The sequence below is a fragment of the Anser anser genome (genome assembly GCF_964211835.1).
Source record: "Anser anser genome assembly, chromosome: 5".
Classification (NCBI taxonomy): Eukaryota; Metazoa; Chordata; class Aves; order Anseriformes; family Anatidae; genus Anser; species Anser anser.
In genome coordinates, this window is record NC_139725.1 from 56,077,977 (window position 1) to 56,099,395 (window position 21,419).

General features: G+C 47.3%; 1 protein-coding gene across 3 annotated transcripts in view; it reads right to left on the minus strand.

The window, feature by feature from the left end:
- The window catches only part of CDC42BPB (CDC42 binding protein kinase beta), a 95,900-nt gene extending 76,143 nt beyond the window's left edge, over positions 1-19,757 (minus strand). For all 3 annotated transcript variants that reach the window (XM_083840207.1, XM_083840206.1, XM_083840205.1), the window contains exon 1: positions 19,398-19,757. In XM_083840207.1, the coding sequence (XP_083696333.1) occupies positions 19,398-19,575 (178 nt within the window). In that variant the 5' untranslated portion in view covers positions 19,576-19,757. The remainder of the gene's footprint in view (positions 1-19,397) is intronic.
- Between the last annotated feature and the right edge of the window lie 1,662 nt (positions 19,758-21,419).

The following is a 21,419-nucleotide window of genomic DNA, read 5'->3' on the forward strand; positions in this document are numbered from 1 at the left end:
TGCTGTGCTCCAAGTCCAAGGCCGGATTTTGCAGGTGCTGGGAGAGGCGATTTAAGCCACAGCAGATTGAGATTGCATACTGAAGCACATCAGTAATGGAAAAAAATGTTTCATGCTTCAATGCAAGTAACTAGTTCCAAACAGTAAAATATCAGTGATTCTATCTCTCTCATTCCATAACAAAGTTGCAAATATTTTTAAAATCCACTGATTTTCCTGCATGATGAATGATCTAAATACCAGTTAAGAGTAAGTTTTGTAGAATACTTAGTAGGTTATGACTACTCAGAAAAACCCTTGGAAATTTTCACTTATTTTTCTGATGGTTTCAAACTAAAGATTAAGAACATCTCAAATTTGAGCTCGCCCAAATTTCAACAGTGATTCTAACTAAATTGCATCAGAACCCAGTCTCTCGCACACCCTCCTAAGAAATAAAAATTCCAACCTGATGACCACACTGTGATATAAGCTTACACATTCACGTTAAGAAACTACCACTTACATCATCATACAAGCAAAGTTTGAGCTTTCCAACTACATGCTTTATTTCATCTTAAAGGGAAACCCTACCAAGACAAGCAGCATTTTACCACTTATTACTTACAAGTAAAATACTTATCTTTTTTCTCCAGATATACACAAGATGCTCTTCCAAGTAACCGAAAACTTCATATAGACATTACGTAACAGCAAAATTCATACTTCGGTTCTGTATCTACCACATGCCACCTCTCTTATTATAAAGGTTTGATGTTTCTATTAATAAGCTCTCCTTGACAAAGCACCCACACGCACACACTTACAGTAACAGGAGAGAAATCCACCTTACCAGGTACCACTTTTCCATGCCTATAAATTTAGAGTGAATTTCAGATGTAGCTCAGTGAAACAAGTGAGGCGATCACAGAGCCCTGCAACCAGAGGGCAGTTGCACAAGCCTGCTCCTCCTCGTGTTAGCTGTAACAAATTTGGCAGGTCGCACCTCACCCATCCGATTCTGCTCACTAACCCAGCAGAAAGCTAAGCTCCCGAGAAACTCAGCGCAACCATTTCCAGGTAGTTGAGCGAACTGAGTCGTCACCGCTGAGGGGTCTGGGTTGCTACAGCAGCACAAGCAAGAAAAGGGAAGGGTTAAAGGTTTTTTTTTTTTCCCTGAGGTCATCATCTTAAATGGCACAGATTGAGATGAGATGAATCGTCCGTCCAGCAGCCCTGGCTGCAGCCTTGGTGCTGAATGCTAGGCTGGTTGAGGGAGCAGAGGGATCACAGATTCACAGATTTCTCTAGGTTGGAAGAGACCTCAAGATCATCGAGTCCAACCTCCGACCTAACACTAAGTACTCCACTAAACCATATCCCTAAGCTCTACATCTAAACGTCTTTTAAAGACCTCCAGGGATGGTGACTCCACCACCTCCCTGGGCAGCCCGTTCCAATGCTTAATAACCCTTTCGGTAAAGAAGTACTTCCTAACATCCAACCTAAAACTCCCCTGTCGCAACTTTAGCCCATTCCCCCTCGTCCTGTCACTAGGCACGTGGGAGAATAGACCAACCCCCACCTCTCTACAGCCTCCTTTCAGGTAACTGTAGAGAGCGATGAGGTCGCCCCTGAGCCTCCTCTTCTCCAGGCTGAACAAGCCCAGCTCCCACAGCCGCTCTTCGAAAGACTTGTAAGGTCATCACAGTGACCCTTTTTGCCACGCTTCAGCTCTCATCCAGACCAACACAAGCATCAGGGAAATAAAAGACCAAGGGGATGAGGCATCAGATCCAGCTCACAGTGCTACAGAGCTGCACCTGGTTTGGGCTGGTTTTGTTTTTGATGGCTCATGGCTGCAGTGCTATCACATAACCACCCTGAAGTGCTTTCCAATACAAAGAGTGCGGACGACAACACCTCCGTGAAGCACAGGTGTGGCACAGCTTTCTGTTCCTATCACTTCCTTCTACACGGCAGCAACGTACAGGACGTTTTCTCCAACATTACTCACCCTAGATCAGGATGTCCTTAGAGCCCCAGATCTCATTAAGAGGTCAATGGAAGTCAAACTTTTGCCGCACGCAAAGGCGACGAAGACGCGTGCCAAGCAATTGCTGGAGCCAGGGATGAGTACCTCAAGTTTCTCTGAAGCAGAGAAGAGGGGGATTACCTTTAAATCTGCAGAGAATACTAAAAAGTCTCGTGCTAAGACTTGCTTTGCATTATAATGAAAGGTTCAGAGAGTTTGTTTTTTTTTTTTTTTTTTTTTTTTTTTTTACTATGTATAGGTAGCTTTTCTTCTTCATCTCCTTTTTACACTAACCCCACAGCCCAACATGCCCTCTCTGGGGCAGGAACTCTACAGCCAGAGCTATTCTTGCTCTGAAGCATAAATGGCGAGTATTTAAACTCATCAGACTGTAATGTCTAGCTGGTTGCAGAGCTACACAAACCCCAGGCTCTCTGCCTCGCTCTGCCGCTTCCAACACCTCTGGCTGGACATGGTGAAGAGCACCAGTAACAGCAGCAGAAAGGGATGAGCAAAACTCTTCTAGACTTGCAAGGCACAATGAAAACCTCTGCATCTTTAAGCCTTACAAATGCATTCCTCTGACACAACACTCCTATGTCCTCTCCCCAATCCTACTCTCCCCCAAAGACGACAATATTTATCTTATGTAAATAATTCATATTATTTACAAAAGCTACTTAGGAAGAGCACCACTTCTGATTTCACTAAGCAACTTTTCCTTAATGCCCAAATCTGACTCAGCACATTTTCAAGTTTGTCTACAGCTATCCGCAGGCATTCCATACGCTACAGTGAAAACTGGAATTGAGAAATCTGGATATTGCGGGGAAAAATAACTACTGGAAACATATAAGGAGATGCTACATCTGGCTTTAGGTCTTGATCTCCAGGAATGGAGGTGGACCACTAAGAGAACAGGGTTTTTTCGTTAAGTGCTCATGGCTCAAAAAAGCCAAAAATTGACAACAGAAAACTGAGAAACCTGCAGAATTGGAGGTTTTGTTTGTTTGTTTCTGAATACTTGTTAAAGAGCTCTGAAAGAAAACATTTTGGATGAACAAGAACCTGGAACATTAGACACATACCATTTTACACAAGCTCAAAACTTCTCAGTGTCCTTTAACCCAGATAGTCACCCACAGAGAAGTCAAATCCTGGAGTTAAAGTGAATTTTTCAAATCTGTTCTAGAACTGAAGAGCTTTAACATATCATACATGTGCAAAGCATACAGAACAAGGATCTAAAAACAGAAGAACACCATGCCTTTTTCAAGAGACATTTCAGAGTCTCCAGGCCTTCTAAGTTTAGCTCTCTCTAGCAGAGCCGAGAAGATTTTCTTTCTTCTCTACCCCACGTTGTGCATTTCTGGCACCTACCCCTACACAACTTTCTTTTTCACAATTTACATACAATACGCTGAATAAAATTTCCTTTTATATTGCATGTGCCAAAAAACACAAGCTTTTGCATTTGTTTAGTGTTTTTACCCCCGTCTTTTCTTAACATCTTTGCTGTGTTATCTTTCAGAAATTCTTAAAATCAGTTTCATGATTTTGAATAATTTCTGAGCAGACTGTCAGCCCACGCAGCACGCTGGTTCATGGACATCTTTCCAGGCTTTCCCAAACTCCCCTTAGGCTCCTGGAAGCTTACGTGCTCCTTGCTGCCATTCCAACCAAAAGGGACCTCCCATCGCTGCACGCCCCAGTAGCTGGCTTCTAGGATCTCCCTCTTTTTTGTGTATGCTTGAAGCAAGTAGGAAACAAAAATCTGTTTGTTGTCCTTAGCTGATACCAAAGTTACATCCATTAAAAAAGGAAAAGAATTTCAATCATCACACTCACAGTTGTAAATATCACTTATGCCATCCTTTATGCCCTGCTCCTCAGCTTTTCAGGGCAGACCTATCAATTAAGGATCAGCCCCAGAAGCTTTTATGACAGACACAGCATCTGAAAGAACATTCTGCTTCTAGCTTGTCTTTTCAAATGCCACTTTTCGGTTTTCAACCCTTCCCTTTACTTGAATTTAAAAGATTATTCTCACGGCATCTTTGTTTAGCAAGCACTGCATCCTAAATCCTTTTGTCCTAAGATTTATTTCCACACATTTAAGTAGGGAATTACCTTTCCATCCCCACTTACAACCCATCTGGACTTGGGTTTGATCTGGAAAATTCGAAATCAGGTACTGCATGTCCAGAACAAGCTTGTGCGAGGCTGGTAATCTCAAATCTTTATCTACACTGCAGTCTTTATTTTGGTGGCTTCCAACCTCTTCATTTACAAATAGCTGAAAATAACAACCCAAACCTTGCGTGCTCCAGTGCAAAAGCAGGGTGAGCACCTGCAGGTCAGTACAGAGGCAGTTGGGAAACTCTACCCATGCAGCCGTGCTCATAGAAATATTTCCACAGTAGGAAACAGCACAGACGCATTAACTTCCTTCCAGAAATCTGACAAAGAATGCGGGCTCCGAGGAGAACATAAGCAGAAGACAAGACAACAAGCAGAAGAACAAGAAGGAATTTCAGCCAATCTTCAAAATATTTTAAGATGTTGTGAAGGAAGAACAAACTAGTATAGACACTGAAGTCAACTATTTACGCAGAGAAAAACCAAATGGTTGGCTTTCTCCTTCTTTATATGACATTTTAGCAATACCCCATTCCTTTCTCCTCTGTTTTCCACACGGAATTTAATATTTTCCTTTGCTAATATATCTCCAATGTCATCTAAATAAACCCTGGCTACTTTGCCCATTCAGTGATTGTTTTAGTTCTTAAGTAATTTTTTCCACTTGTATTGACTCACTTCAAAAAAACATTCAGTCCCAAACCACAATCTTTTAAAGATTTTCAAACTTTTCATCCCTGATACTGTAGCTCAGACTCTCATTTTTGATGCTAGCACTGTGGAGCTCAGGCTACATAACCCTTTTGTTCCGTAAACATATCTGGAAGTTTCTAATGGAAAGAGATCTGGAAGAGGTATGATTTTAAGTTTTTCCAACTCTGCGATTCTCGGTATTTATACCAGTTACCATCTCCTTTTTTAACCTACGTGAAAGAGATGCATGGAACTGCTTATCTGGCAACACACCATTCCATCTTCAGGTTGCCACTGCGAATCCAGCAAGGACATGAATATTACCAACACTGTTTTCAACCTGTTGACAGTTTCATGGCTTTTGAAATAACATGAAAGCTCTAAGCTAGTTCTTACAGACAGGTACATACCACAAGGCTATGACATTGATCTCTAAAGAGATACCATGGCACACTGAGCGGAAGAATGCATTTCTAAAGCTCACATTTTTGTTGTTCAAACCCTCTGTAAAGGACTTCAAGTCTTGAGGACTATTCTTCTGGTAAAGCTTATACCCTAGCAGCCTGGCAATTTTCACTTTTATCATAGCTTCTTGAAGCTTAAATCTTTTTCCTATATGACTTGAATTTTAAAAACAAGTTCCTATCAGCATCATTTAAAAAAATCTAGCTCTACGAAATCTTTAAAAACAAGTACCAGGAGCAGCTATGTGTTGAACTGTTCCGCGAACTATTTCTTAAGAGCTGAGAAGTTTGTGCAGTTGCTGTCAGCAGTTCACCCCTGCCTGTTCAGATGTACTTTGAGGGAGGAAGAGATGCCAGGAACATTTAGAGCTGTACTGCATGAAATCAAAATCTAAGAAGTCGGTCTTTTCTGAAGGACTGCCCTATAAGAAAAGCATTTTCAAAGAAATAAGAAGTCATTTTGGAGTCTCAGCCTTGTTACATGAACAAATCTTAGCACACCAAAAAATCTCGGAAGCCTAGTAACAATCTTTCAGTCATTATCTATTTTTGAGTATCACCGGTCTCATCTCACTCCTTCAAAGTCTCATTTAACAGATATTTTAGTACATCATCCCAATTTAAGATTTTCCTTAAAGTCCAGACTACCTGGTACTTCCCAAAGTGATAAAGATGGTTGGACTGACCACTGTTCGCAGTGTATTGATCCACAGACTGAGTGTGCTTTCCCCAGCCCTTTCTAATTGAGGTACCTGCTTATTTTAATCCAAACACTGCAATTTTTCATTCAAATACTCCGACTCCTCGGCAATCTATTTCTGGACAAGTGTTAAAAGATTGCAAGTAGACAGCGTTGATTTCCTCTTCCATGAATTGTTACACACAGCTAAATTTATTTCCTTGCCAACAAATCATTTACACAAAAGCAATAACAACGCTCCCCACCTAAACCCCTCAGAAAATGTAGTGGATGGCTTCTTAAGTGTTATATGGGACACGAGGGGGAAGGGAGAGATGAGGGCAAGGAGATTGAAGTAAGAAGTAGGTCTTGCCCATGCTTCTATCTTGCAGAAAGATAATCCATTATCTCTCACCAGCTGTCACCCATTTTAGAGCTCCACAGAGAGCTCTGAAGATGAATTACTGGGGCACATTTGCCAGTGAAGTCTTTGTATTATTTTCTCTGTGGCTACCATGCACGCACTCCAAGTAACAGCTATCAGCACCAACGCGTGCGATGCTACGTTACGATCAGCGAGGCCAAGCACGATCGCAGCCGTTTGTACGCGAGCATGTGGGGCTGTCTTATAGACATCCCTGCACGGCGGCTGCTCTAAATGCAAAGAGTAAACAAGAAATACAAATTCCCAGCAATGAAACAGAAGAGGAAATCAAGGGCACGAGGGGAGGAAGATGACATTTCTCAGCAGTTTTATGCAGCAAGACTCGGCACAAGAAATGTTATTATCATCACTTCACTCACGTTTTTCCCCAGGGTATCTGCACAGCGTGCAGGTACATCCCAGCACAGAAGCTGTACATTGAAACTAGAACAGCGTGGACCACTTCTGTGCTTCAAACACAAGCACAGCTGAGAACTCTGAACCACGGCATCTGAAACAGCCACACAATACTTTTTTAAAAGGTTCTTCTGAAAGATTAACGCACAGCATAAATTGCTCACATACATACGCAGCCCTTGCCCCAGAAGGGTAATGGAGCATCACGTCGCATCACGCAGTGCTGTCAGGGAATGCCCCCCGACATACACGACAGCACACATTCGCTGATCAGGACGCCTACCAGGCTCCCAGGCATTCAGGAATCACGCGTATTTTGAGAAATCCGATCATGTTCCTGTGAGCTGGGGGAGATTTCCTTTGTCCATACGTGCTCAGCTGTAAGCAACTAACTCACAAACACGGATATAAATTCACTGTATGGAAAGTGAAGCACCACTTAGTATACTCCAACAACACATCACTAATAAAGGAATCCATTCTTGTTTTCTGGCCTATTTATACATTGTTATCCTTCCCACCGACAGTACTTACTGTGCTATTTTCAATACAGTGATACGATTTTAACACTGAAACTGTTATTGTGGGTTTGGGTTTGCTGATGCACCACCACTGAGAGTATAAGCACTAAAAACCATATTTTAAGTCCAACTTCATGCAAGTTTTACAGGTTTTTATTTTACAGAGGAAAACTGAAACAAGGGGACATCTCCCATTAGATCTTTACAGCTTTGAGGCAAGATTTCACCCTGTTGCTAGCTTGGTCAGATATAGGAATACGACATATAGATCCCTTAGATACAGCTCTCACAGCCAGCAGAACAGCTAAACCTGTAATCTTCATGCCCACGTAGGGCTTGCAGGCTTCTTATAGCTACACACTACAAGGCTTTAAAATACTTCAGCTGCTATCAAGACTAACAGCTAGACATAAGGAAACCATACTCGCAGAAAAGCAATCGACATAAAACATAGGTTCCAAGTTCTTAAAACCTGTTCTGGTAACTCTGTTCCAGGAACAAGGAAGCTCTTGCTTTTATTAAGTAAATGGCAGAACACCACAGACAAAAATTAGTTCAGTTTCTCATCATTTACAAGCCTAAAATTTAGTTAAAAGTTTGTCAATACTTATATTCAGTCTACATGGTAAAATGCCAACCCATCATGGTAAACACTTTAAATTACAAAAAAAAAAATGAATGGTACATTCATACAAGTTGTTTGAACTACTTTATCTGCCAACAACAACAAAAAAAGATTTCATTTATTTCTGTTTTCATTCTGAAAGGCCTGAAGAACAACTCTTTTGTGTTCAAGCAGCCACGATGTTAAATAAATTTACTAATGCGGGGGAAAAAATAAATCAGTAACACAGAATCGGGATAATTTTAGCTTGGAAGGGCCCTCTGGAGAGCACAGAGTCCAGCCCCCTACTCAGAAGCGAGGTAACGTCAAAGTTCAGCCGGGTTGCTCAGAGCCTGGTCCAGCTGTGGGTTGGGGACCTTGTATGATGGGGGCTCTGCCAGCTCTCTGGGTCCCTGTCCAGAGCCCAGGCAGCTGGTGGGGGAACGCCCCTGTCCACCCGCTGTGCTCCCAGGGGTCTGCCTCCTCATCCTCCCTCCTGCCTGGCAGCTGGAGATGGTGGCTGGCTGTCCCTTCTCTGGGCTCGCCCAGCCCAGGTCTCGCAGCCTCTCCATGCACATCATGTGTTTTGAGCCCCAGCTTTCTCCAAGACTCCAGTTTGCTCATGTGTTTTCTGTGCTGGGAAGCCCAGAACTGGACGCAGCACTCCCCAGCTGGCCTCACAAGCGCTGCAAAGGGAACAACCACTTCCCTCAAGCTGCTGGCACAGTCCAGCACGCAGGCAGCCCCCGTTTCTGCAGCGATGCACCACTGCCTCTTTCTCAGCTCGGTGTTTACCAGGATCCCCAGACCTTTTCTGCAAGGCTGCTCCCCGGCTGGTCATTCCCCAGCTTTTACAGTTCCGCAGCGTGAGACTTTGTGCTTGTGCTGAACTTTGTGAGGTTCACAGGGTAAAGGAAAAATAATGCTGGTATGCAAAAGGCGAAGTATAGAGAATGTAATCTCTGCTATCCCCACCCTCCAGAAGGGCCTGAACCATTAAACAAAACCTTTGCCATGTTTAATGCTACCTGCAAGAACAGGAAGTTTATAACTGCAGTACCTGCAGCTCTGATTCTGTCCAAGTCTACCAGGACACTTCTACTCCAGGCATGAGCCTTTTTTTTTTTTTTTTCCCCCTTAAGAATTCACATCACACGCAGTCAATTTCAGGATGCACACGGACTGCTTATTTCCAGCCATGGGTATAGACATGACTGGGTCGAGCCTTGCTGGCACAGCGCTACGCCCAGCCCAGTAAATCCTGCTGGTTCTCAAGAACAAGCACAGAGCCACAGCCACAGCTCAGTTGCCTTAATAACCAGGAAAAGCTTCTAAGAGCGAGATAACGAGTCCGTGGGCCTGACAGAGTCTCTGGTCAGGTATCTCCACTGCACACTGCCTTGTATTATTTTATCTGAAGTACCCAGGCAGCAGAAACCACAGTTTGAAAACAATTTGATATTGTCAGCATTCCAAACTTAAATTTGGACTAAGTGTCCGAGAAACCCAAGGCTGAACTTACTAGCAATGCAAATCTTCACTTACGTAAGAGAAGTCAAACTGAACTCCTCTGTGCAGCAATTCCACAGCAAACCACTGAGACATTTTGCTAGTTAAGGCTGGTCTGGAAGGAAAGGTTTTGTACTTCTTCCCTGTGACATAAGAGGCCAACTTATCCGCAACTTCCCAGGAAGTCTCCTCCGAAAGATGATATGTTGTGAATTCAGGAAAAATACCATATTAGTCATAAAAAGATGGAAAGATCACCTACCACGAACTCTAGCCTTTGCCCCCGCTTTATAACCCAACAGCCAGTGGTTGCCAGCTAGCAGTCATTTCTTTAGGACCTTTAGATCACTGTTAGCCATTTGCACATGTAATTTGCTCTCCTCCCTGCCCCCTGTAATAAGTCAAATCGGGTGAGGTTCTGAATCACAACAACAGAGCTTCCTTTTTTGGGTGAGTAACTTGAGAGGGCTCCGGGGCAGCAAAGTCATCCTAAAAGGAACCACTGATAGGGCACGGTGAGATCCCACCCTTGCCTTAAAGAACTGTGAGCTAAAAAGACAGAATCCAAACAGAAATTACACTCCCATCTTACTCATGGACACAGTTCAAAAGATGGCACACTAGGTAACAGCAACCCAATTCCTTTATTTAAAGTCTTCGATACATACATCTGTCTCAGGAATACACAAAAAAAAAGGCCTATGCTACTTCTCTTTGGATCCAGTCCCAGAGCAGCCAGAAGCCCGCAGAACCAAGCACCATACGTGCCCGTCCCCTAGCGCAATGCCAGACAAGGAGAGTATCGCCATCAGGCACTAAATTTGGGGCTGGTGCAGAACGACTGACCCTGCCACAAGAAGAGCTCAACTTAAAGCCTACCCATGCATCCTAAAAAGCAAACCCTTGGGAACATATTTCAAAAAGCTAATAGGATCTCCGTGCCTAAAGTCACCCTCCTGCTGTTTCTAGTCTGCCTTAATTACAGGAAAATAAAGGACACTCAGAGCGCTCCGGCTCTCAGCACTGATAATCCCAGTCACACGGGCAGCAAGAGAACCAGGGGCACACGGAAAAGCTCCAAGAAGCCAACTTTGGGGAAAGAATGTGCAAAATTATGATAGGAGAAGTCATGGTGTAACAGCAGGGCAAATTCAAAGCTGTACAGGTAACGGAGAAGACCCCCATCCACCCCAAGGGGTCTCTGGAAGGAAGGGGAAACCAAGGGCAGAGGGATTCCTGGAAAAATCAGAAAAGAGCAGGAAAAAAGGTTTGAGATGCCCAGGAAGCATTACCAAGTCATTGGAAACCTCTGCCGTGCTTCCATTTCCCTCACACACATACACTTGGCACAGCTCTAAAAATGGTTCAAGTTTGTAACACCTTCAACTACAACAAAACAAAAAGGTTTTTTGGTAGCGGAGAATATTTGTTGTCTTTTTTCCAGTACTCCATGTTTTAAACCAATTTAGAGCATAAACTCTTCTTATGCACCTTCAGAGAACCTCTAGAGACCCAACGCTTTTCCACAAGTCTCACCTATGCAGGGTAGCCATACGGCTTGGTTCCTGGGCTAAGGGACTGCTACTAGTCAGGAAATCATAATATACTCAGAAAAAATAACAAAAGAATAAAAACATACTCCTGTCATGGCTGCTCTACTTTAGGTAAAGTTACACCTTCTATAAAAAGCATGGATCCACGTCCCTTGACATACAAAGTCCTAATACTACCAGGAGGCTGACTTCCACATATAAACTTAAGTGAGTTTAATACTGGTTTCATCGTAGTTATTACTTTATCTTTCATTGAAATTTGTGATGGGAACTGGAACAAAATAACCCATGTTTAAGTTGGATTAAATATCCAGACAGATCTTTTTTTATAGACTTTTCTAAAAATGCCGAATATGCATCTCTCTCTAAACTGGCATAAATACATTTCAAGTTGGACTTCACAAAGCAATTATTGCTGCTTATTTTTAGGTGGGAGAACGGTTATAAATGTGAAAAGAATTTGGAATATATCTGGAACTGACCCTGCTTCTGAGCATTTCTCTTCCTGGCTGTTTTGGGAAAGGCAGCTAAATATATTTGGTCCGTAGTGGCACTGCACGAGAGCAAGGTAAGGACAGCACTCAGCCTTCATTAACGCACACCTGATTAACGAACTCCACACATTTTTAATACCCAGTACTCAGCGAAGACACCCCCACCGCTTCCCAAAGCTCAGACGTTCAGAGAGGTCTCAGGCTGGGCATCCAGAGGCACTATCACATTTGCAGCTTTAGGCCATGGTTAAGTAACCACAGGTTTCAGCGCTAAGACCCTGATGACACGAACGGCAGAAATTAAGATCTCAGGCACTTGAGGGTGCCTAAGGCCTCAGCTGGCAATGAGGGATGCACGCATTAAGCTGAGTGCACCCTAAGTATATCTACAGACACGATTACTGAGCTCTATGCAAAATCGGGGCTTAAGAAAACAGCGTGCAGTTTCCTACTGAAGGAAGCTATATTCATTGTAGGGAACAAAGGTCTTTATAAATAAAAGCCTGCACTCTGGCGATCTGCATACGCTGGTGAAAAAATTGAGTGGAAGATTTTAGTGTTAGGAGACAGTTAAAAAGAACAGATCACGTCGAACCACAGACCAAATGCACTTAGAAATTCTTAGACCTCAAAAAGCTTTTTAAATCAAGTTACTTTTTTTTTTAATGCTAAAGCTTCAGTCAGATGTATTAGTAAGTGTGATACAAGCTCTTTGGCAGCTACATCAAGACTAGATTGGAATTCTCAAGTGTACCTTGCAAAAGACTTAGAAAACAAACCTCACCTCCGTTTGAAGCATTATCAAGGCAATAATCTAATAAAAAGCTTTAATAAGTCCTTTCCACTTTCCCAAACAAATTTGCTCGTGGTTCATCACCCTATTCATCTTTTCAGACACAGGTAAGTTACTCTGAATCCCGGGCACTATACGCAAGTAATGGCTCTGATACATTCGCAACTGCTTAGGTAAGTCTTAAAATTCTTCCTTTTGGTAACACCCATCCAAGAACCACCTCAAGTTGTAAGCAAGGAGCAAAATGCAAGCTTCCTAAGTTTGAAGGACCTACAGTAGTTTCACATTCCCAACTGATCTCGGCTAGAGATCAGCACTTCTGAAAACCAATACATGAAAATATATAACCATAAAGCAGAATCAACTTGCTAAAAAAAGCCAACGAAACGAGTCTCTTCAGTTCTGACTCACAGTTGAAGCCATTTGTTTCTCGTAGGTGTAAAAGAAACTGACTCACTCTCCCACGTGAATTATTTGGAAGAAAAAAGGTTAGTTCAGCTTCAGATGATAAGGGCTCGTTGCACTGAATGTGCTGACTAAACCACCATCCAAGCAGTTTCTCTGCACTGAGAGCACAAAACTGGTGCCAACCACAGAAGTTTTAATGATGCAAATGAAATATTTCTTGGCAAAATATTTTAGCTTAATATTACCTGCAAAAAGGAATTTCAAATGATTTTCATGTTTCTAAATGAAACAATACTGAGAAATATTAAATTTAAGGATGCTTATGAAACCTGACTTCTGCATTCTGTATGTTATCAAGTGCCACGAGTGAGAAAGTACTGGCTGCACATCCTCTATATGAAGACAAATTTAGCAACGACTTACCTACCTCGTCCTGACTTTTCAACAAAATTTAACTAGAAAATAGGTCACAGCCTTTAACAAACAACAATTCCTCAAGCCCTCGGTAGACGGCTGCTCGTTATTAGCAACTTTATCTACGCACAGGACAAAAGCAATGCTGACTTCCTTCTATGGGACAAAAGAGCAGCTTTGCCCAGGATGGCTGTCATTTCAACAGCTCATGCCAACGTGCATCTCATCCGCCAAACAACACTACTTTCACGCTGTCAAAACATGACTTCAGCATCCAATGCCAGTGTTTCACAGAACAAAATAGGACAAAAAAAGTCACTGAAAGATATTCTAAAGATATTCTACTCAATCTAAAAATTGCAAATCAGAAGAGATGCACTGTAGAGGGTCCATCGTGCACATAGCAGCAAGCTTTGAACCTCATGCCTTCAGATCACTAGCCCTGACTACAACGCTATCAAAGCTAACGTGGCAGTTTTTGCTGCTCCACCATAAACTAATCCTAACATCTATTTTCTAAAAGAACAGAAACCGTTTACTCGACAGCAGAGACCGCTGGAAATCTGGGCTCGGCAATCATGCCAGCGCGTGCCTGCCAGCTGACCGTCAAAGGCTTCCTTACCCAGGCGATCCAGGCTACAGCGCCCCATCTCCGACCACAGGAAAGCCTTCAGGGAACAGGAAAGGGTTCCAGCTGCATCCACACTGCAGTGTGCACAAAGAAACCGTGGCCACCACCACCACTGGCCTTTCCAGAACCTCTGCAAGGCACCTGTAGCTTCACTCTGCCCCAACGGGCCCTCACCCACACCCTCGTGCTGCTACCTCCAGCACAACGGACCACAACGGCTTTATCGGTCAGATGGAAGAAGAGGGACTCGGGCCAGAGACTGAAATTCAGACTTCTCGGCCATCAGCTGTCTTCCTACCCAAGCAAGCTGTCTCTTTCTTGTGCCCAAGAGGCTTATCAGGCGCTGCGCAGCTCCTGCCGGCAGAGGAGGACATCGCTCATGTTAGGAGAGGCTGGGGTCACTTCCTGGCTTCCTTCTTTCTGCTTTTGCTGCATGGGGAGAATTGGTAAAGAGGACGAGAGAGGAATTTAAACCAACAAACCTCACACCAAGAAGCAGGCTGTGTTATTAAGTGATACTTTTTCCTGGTGTAAACCAAACAGCCCATAGAGAAGATCCTCATAAGCAGTGCTCAAAGTCTGACAGCTCTAATAAGGTCATCTCAAAACACTTCAGGACAGTTTCTGCCTCCTATACTAGCACCACATCAGCCACACGTTGTGTCCTCACCCTTACCCAGAGCATTTTCTAGTACATCAGTGTCTGTGGCAGTCAGAGGACTACGTCTACCCCGCAGCAAGCTTCGAAGCTGCTCTAATGTAGGCTGAGGAAGTGTGACTTTTCCTCAGGTTCACATCCACACATCTGAATACAACCGCTTTCAAGCTGAAAGAACAGGCTCTAACCTCCACTGACATAAAGGCCACTCCACAAGACTCTCACTTCACCCATTAAATGCTAACATGCCTCCTTAAGGAGAGCTGGAAGGAGAAGAAAGTAGGGCTGGGAGTAGAAGGAAAGCCCAGTCACAGCCTCCTGGTTTAGCCCCCACCAGCAGCGAGGTGCAGAACTCGACGCACCAGTCCCTGCAGCAACCCGAAGCTGTGAATCACGGCACTAGCAGCACGGCAGCGCCTTTCTGGTCATCCTTCCCGTGAGTTTTCCACCTGTGGCCCAGCCCCAAACGTAAGAGACACGCACCCAGAAGCGGCAGCTTGAGGCTGGGCTAGAGAAGCTGCTCTGAGCGCTCTGCACACACGTTTTTCCCCCAGAGCAGGAGCACACAGCTGTTACAGCAGCACCCACCGCCTGCCTATTACACCAGGCTGTCTTCAAGGGCTTGGCAGCAGGTGCCCAGCTGGCCTCCTTGTGCTAATCGCCTGCAGTCCTCTTTGTTTCCCCCACAGCTTCAGGCCCCCTCCAAGTCAGTTCTTCTGGGGAAAAACAAACAAACAACAAGCAAAACAAAACCAAACCAACAGCAGCAACACAGAAAAAAGACAAAAGCAGCACACCAGCCTCAGAGGGCAGCAGACCTCGCACGAAGCGGCGCTACGGAAGGCCAGCGTGCAAACAGCTCCTGACTTCGCAGCAGGAGCAGCCCACGGGGGTACCCTGTGTGCCCGCTTTGGGGAAAACACACACTGCGTTTCACATCAGACTATTCCGACACGGGCTTGGAGGTGATCTCGCAGGGAAAGCTAGCCGGTGCATAGTCCAGGAGTGAGACAAGGCCGGGCGAGCCACGTGGGGATGTGCGCCGTCCTGCCCAGCGCGGTGCGCCAGCGGCACGGAACACAGCCAGGGGAAACAAAGGCTGGAGCGAGAGGCCGTGCAGCACCAAGAGCTCTCTGAATACAAATAAGGCCCGTTCCTGTCAGACCCTCCGCCGAACACGCTTGCCTACCGGCTCCAAACCGTGACAGAAGCTGCTGAAGAACGGAGCAGCCGGTTGTGCCAGTCCCTGCTGGCTGGGAGCAAGGGGCAGCGAGCGGCAGCCACAGCCCGCTGAGATAACTCCTGAAAAACAAGGTGATGTCAGATGAGCACCAACGCGGTGCTGAGAGACCTGGGAGCAGCCATCCCAGGGCTCCCATACAGCTGGCGTTGGATTAGGAAAGACTGAGATCCCTCAGCACGAGGGAAGCGCGGGCTCTGTGCAGAAGAACACGCTGTGCCTGAAAGCCAAAGGACAGGGGATGGATGTCCTGAGAGACCCGAGGAGATGCAGGAGACCTGAGCTGTGCCAGCTCACCACCCCTGCGGCTCTCCTCGCCATGCACAACAGGGAGAGGGGTGCGCTGGCTGCACGAAGAGTCCCTCAGGAGGGCTCTCCGCAGCACACGGACCGCACCACCTGCAGTTCCCGAGCTCCAGCGCGCAGTGTGATCCACCAGGGGAGTCCAAAGGCCACACAAACCCTCCTCTGTGCTTGCTGGCAGCCTCAGGTAGTCCTCACCAGCGGCACTGGGCAGCTTCAGCAAGGAAGTAGGGCCACAGGCTTGTAGGGCCACACAGGCTGCTTTATGGGCTTCCCAGGGCACCGGGAGCCTGCCCAGCCCAGCGCCTCACGGGATGCCAGTCCCACTGAGCTACGAGGGCCAGCAGAGATGGTCAAGGAATTTGGCCCCAGAGGCACGAGGGCAGCAGCAGGCCAGCTTCACCAAGGACTTTCAGAGGGGAACGAGGAAGCAGAGCTAGAATAAACAGGGCTGGCTGTGTGGATTCCTCATTAGTTCTCACTCCAGAAGCAGCATATGCAGCAACAGCTTAAATGACACTAAGCACAGATTTGGCAAATTCTTGCTGAACATGTAAGACACGGGTCTGCTGTGTTACAGACTTGGAGTCAGCTCCCAGCAAGAACGCTGAGCGGTATTTCAGTATCTATTATATAAACAATACAGCGGCGAGGCCTTATTCAACAGGAGTTATAAATACGAGGAACTGGAAGAAAACGACTTTCAAAATCCTCACTTGTAGCTCAGCTAGCTCTTCTTCCAAGACATGCGGCATAAAAATATGTGCATTATACTTCTGGTACAGGGAAAAAAAAAATCGAGGATATTCAAAGCTCCGCTCACCATGGGAAAGCAACAACTGCCAAGGTTAAAATGGCAGATTCTTCCTACATTTCTGAAGAGATGGAAGCCACAAGCTGCCCCTGGGCAATCGGCCACGCCCTGCGCTCTTCTATGGTTAGCAAATAGGAAGAAGATTTGGAAGAAACAAGCCCGTGGCAGGGAGCAGCAGCCAGGTTTATAGGACAGAACCGATGAGATCGATCACCCAGGGCTCCCCAGGCTCTGCACGAGGTGCAAAGCTGCTGCAGGTGTTGACTAGAAGCCGGCACAAGGCTCACGGGATGAACGTGGGGCTTGATTCCTGACTCCCCATTCCCAGCCACCAGCTCCAGAAGCCGAGCAGCGGTGTGCTGCTGTCGGAGAAGAGTGATCCCCACGCCCAGCAGCCACGCTCCGCGCTGTAACATCTCCTCTGCATTCCCACAGCCAGGACAAAAAAAAAAAAACAACTCTGCCTCATCTACCCGTGCTTGAACTCGGCTTCCTCTTGGCAGTCAGGAGTGCAAACAATTCCACTTAACCATTTGGAGGGAATTCTGCGCGTCTGATACCTCGTGCCCAGTTTTAAACCCAAAATAGCACAGGACTGCCTGTTATACGGCTCGGTTTGGTTTACCCTTCATACCTACGCGGCTGATTTCCATTGTCGGCGATAAGTCTCCATTTTGTCAAAAGGAAATTCCTCCTGTCTCCAGTCGATAAAGAAACACGCTAATCTTCAAAGTATTTGCCAAATATTTAGCTCCACTCTCATGCTGCCACAGACACATAACAGCGCGCAGAACCTGTGCACATCAATCCGGAATGTCTCCTAACAGAGAAGCAGGCTGTAATTAAGACTGCACATCATGACATGAGGAAGATTAGCGTGTTTGGCATGATAGCTTCCTTATTAGCTGGAGGCAGAAACAAGTTCCTTGTCAGTGGAACCATACTGTGAGGGCATCAGGACACAGATAAAAGGTGTCTCCTCCTTGGCATTGACTTGCTTTTAACAGCTTGAAGGAAAGGGAGGAACACACGGGATGGACTTTAATTGCTTTTCAGGGCATTCCTTACTGATGGAACCGGAACACACAGCAGTCCAGATTTAGGCCCATCCCCTTACCTTGGAGAGACTGGATTATAAACTTTTATCCCCACTCTGCAGCACCAGATGGTAGCTCACATACATTTCAATTATTTATTGAATAGGCACTTTGTTATACTAGGGTAATCCCACACTGCAGAGAGAGCTGCACACTGTTTTTATTGCGAGATATACTTTTCATCAAGTCAGTAACCTTTTCACATTCAATGAACACAATAAATAGGATTTGGAAAAGCAATTTTATAAACAATTAGATAATTGGACTCTCCATCACACGGAAAATGACAACATGGGAATCGTGCTGTAAGACACACCACCAACAGTGCTATAGGAAAAGCATATTACTCTTTGGCCTGCCCCAAATCCTGCCCTTGAGTTTTACCCTAAAAGTAGCACCGTACCCTGCTCCACCACACTCCACAGCCCGTAGATGCTCACTTATCCAAGCCACCAGCTTGAAAACAAGTTCAAAACCAGCCTGCACTTTGCAGGAGACATGCAAAGCTCCCCCAACAAAACAAATAATCGATGTTCCCCTGGCTGCAGCCTTGCAGGGCAGATGTGATAGAGTGGTTAATTATTCAGTTGGCAATCGCATTACTGACGTCAATAGAAGAGTCCAGGAAGTGAATCCTCTTAGTTTGTTAGTGTATGACAAAGAGTGGTGGTCCCCACAGAAATTAAGGAGAACCAGCTGTCCCTCCCTCCCTCCCTTTTAGTGCTGTGGCCGGCAGGACCAAGACACACATTTGCATCTCCTGAAGTAAATCGCCCTTCCCCCTCCCTCAGGAAATCCTTTGTGTTTTTTGTTGGTTTTTTTTCTTTTTCTTATTAACAGATATCTTTAAGAGCCCAATTAACTGTACACGCACGGAACAGCTGACGAACGGGACAACATCCTCGTGAGCAACGCTCTCTCCTTCCTTCACGCCAGTTCCCACTCCACGGAGAAGTTAAGTCACCTTCACCGTGAATTATTATTCATAACTTACTCAGCTGAATAAACCAGTCGGCCACCACGGGCCGTTTGAACATAAATTCGTTTAAGCACGCACCGGGGGAGGCTCTCCGCAGTCCGCGCGCCACGCAGGACAGCCAACTTTCATCCTCAGCCTCACCCCGGGTGCCCACGTCTCCTTTTGTCAGCACGCCCCGCTCTGCTGCGGGTTCCTGCTACCCCAGAGCCCCGACGCCACCACACAAAGGTGTCACACGAGGGCCGCCTGCAGCCCCGCCGGCCTGCGGGGGCATGCCCGAATTACGGAGCGCTGGGCCAGGAGCACCCGCCGGCCCTCGGAGGGGCACACACACAGCCCCGAGGACCTCCAGCAGCCCTGGAGGGCCGGGAGGCAATGCCCTGGCGTTTGGGGGGAGGCAGAGCCCCTTACAGCAGGGCACGGGGAACGCGGGGGGGGGGGATGTAAGGGGCGAGGCCCAGCACCCCCCTGAGGGGCAGAGGAGGCCCAGCACCCCCCCGGGGGGCCCTCCCCTCGCCTCCCCCAGCCGCCCCCCGGCGCCGGGCTCACCCCACTCGAGGAAGTCGGAGACGTATCGGTCCCTGCGGAGCGGCGAGTCGCGGCTGCACTCGGCGTAGACGCCGACCAGGAGGTCGAGCAGGGTCTCCACGCTCAGCACGCTGTCGTTGCGCTGCGGCCCGTCCAGCACCAGCTGCTCCAGGCGCTTCAGCCGCACCTTGGCCGACATGGTGCCGAGCAGCCCGGGCACCACCACCACCACCACCGGTACCGGTACCGGCACCACCCCCCAACACACGGGGCTCCCCCCCCCCTCAGCCCCGCCGCCTCCTCCCGGCCGCGCCGGGGCCGAGCGGCTCCTTCCGCGGGCTCCGCCTCAGGCGCGGCCGCTCCATGGGCCGCGCCCCGGCCGCTCCCGCTCCGGCCTCGCCCCGGCGGCGGGAAGGGCCGCGCCCGCTCGGCTCCGCTCGGCAACCTCCGGCGGCGCTCGGCTGCGTTCGGCGGCGCTCGGCTCCTCCCCGGGCACGCCCCGAACGCCGCGAGAGCGGCGCGGGGAGGGGGGAGGGGGGACTGGTCCCTGCGCCGCGCCGTAGCTGCGGGGGGGAGGAGGGGGTTGTTCGGTCTGTGGAACCGTCCCCGCAGATTCGCCACGGGGATAAAGGGGGGGGGGGGGGGGCCGCGCGTTCTCGTCAGCACTTTCGTAGCCCCGTGGCCTGCCGTTGTATGGCTTTGTGGAGGGGGTCCCCGCACTGCTGGCGGGGTGCGGTGCTCTGGGGGGGTGACCTGGGCTCTGCCAGGCCACGGCTTCCCCCGAGGGACAGCAGTTTTCCCCCTGGGCTGGTGTCACCCCATGGGGTCCACCCCTGGGGTCACCCCTGGTGTCCATCCCTGGTGTCACCCCCGTTGTCTCCCCCCGTTGTCACCTCTCTTGTCACCCCCTGGTGTCACTCCCTCTTGTCCATCCCTGGTGTCACCAGGAACTGGCACCTCTGGCAGCCCCCTGCCTTGCCGGTGGTTGAGGCAGACCTGTGCCTTAGCAGCTGTTCTCCACGCTCACCTGGAGGAGCTGGGTGCAAGGCTCTCAAGCTTTCTGCAGTGCCTTTTTTTAAATATATATATATATATTATTTTTTTTTGCATTTCAATTTATTCTGAGAACTGTTCTCTCTGGAGATTGCAGCACCTCAAGGCAAGATGCTGAATAGCGTGATGGGAGTTTACCTCTCTAGGAATGCAGCCAGTCAGGTCCCGATGCAAAACTGTACTGGGAAGGATGCCTTTTCCTTCCTCATCTCCCCAGGTGATTAGATGGAGCGAAGTGTGCTGAAAATCACAGAATCATTAAGGTTGGAAAAGCCCTCCAAGATCATCTGGTCCAACAACCACCCTACCACCAATGCCACCCACTAAACCATGTCCCTAAGCACCGCATCCAACCTTTCCTTGAACACCCCCAGGGACGGTGACTCCCCCACCTCCCTGGCCAACCCATTCCAATGCCTGACTGCTCTTTCTGAGGAGAAATGTCTCCTCATTTCCATCCTGAAATCATCGCATAGAGATGGGAGGCAGCTCAGCGCTGGGTCTGTCAGAGCTAGGAAACCTGCCTCCAGGAGCTGGAGCTAGGCAGGGGTTTGCGTGGCAGTAGTTGCAGTTGCTGGGGTCCTTCATGGTCAGAAAGTGATGTGTGAAGTTGTTGAAAGACCTGAATGATCTCGACCATCACCTTGAGGGTCAGACCCAGCCAATGCTGCAGACAGGGAGCTGCCCTTTTCAAGAGGTCAGGAGCACAGCCAGACAGAGCTAGATGGAGCATTATGGAGCAGAAGGTATTGCTCCCAACATGACGGAGGTCCAGCAAGTGATTATAGAAATACTGTTTTTAGGAGCCGTTGCCCCTCAGGCATGTCTGATATTTCTTTGACACCAAATACCTATTGTATCTGAAAGCTATTCGGGTCATAATAACAGCATGCTGTGCATTTGGACCTACTACCTGGATCAAAAAGGTATAGGCATGTTGGGGCTTGTTAATTCTAAAAAATGCCGTTCAGAAGAGGATACTGTGAATCA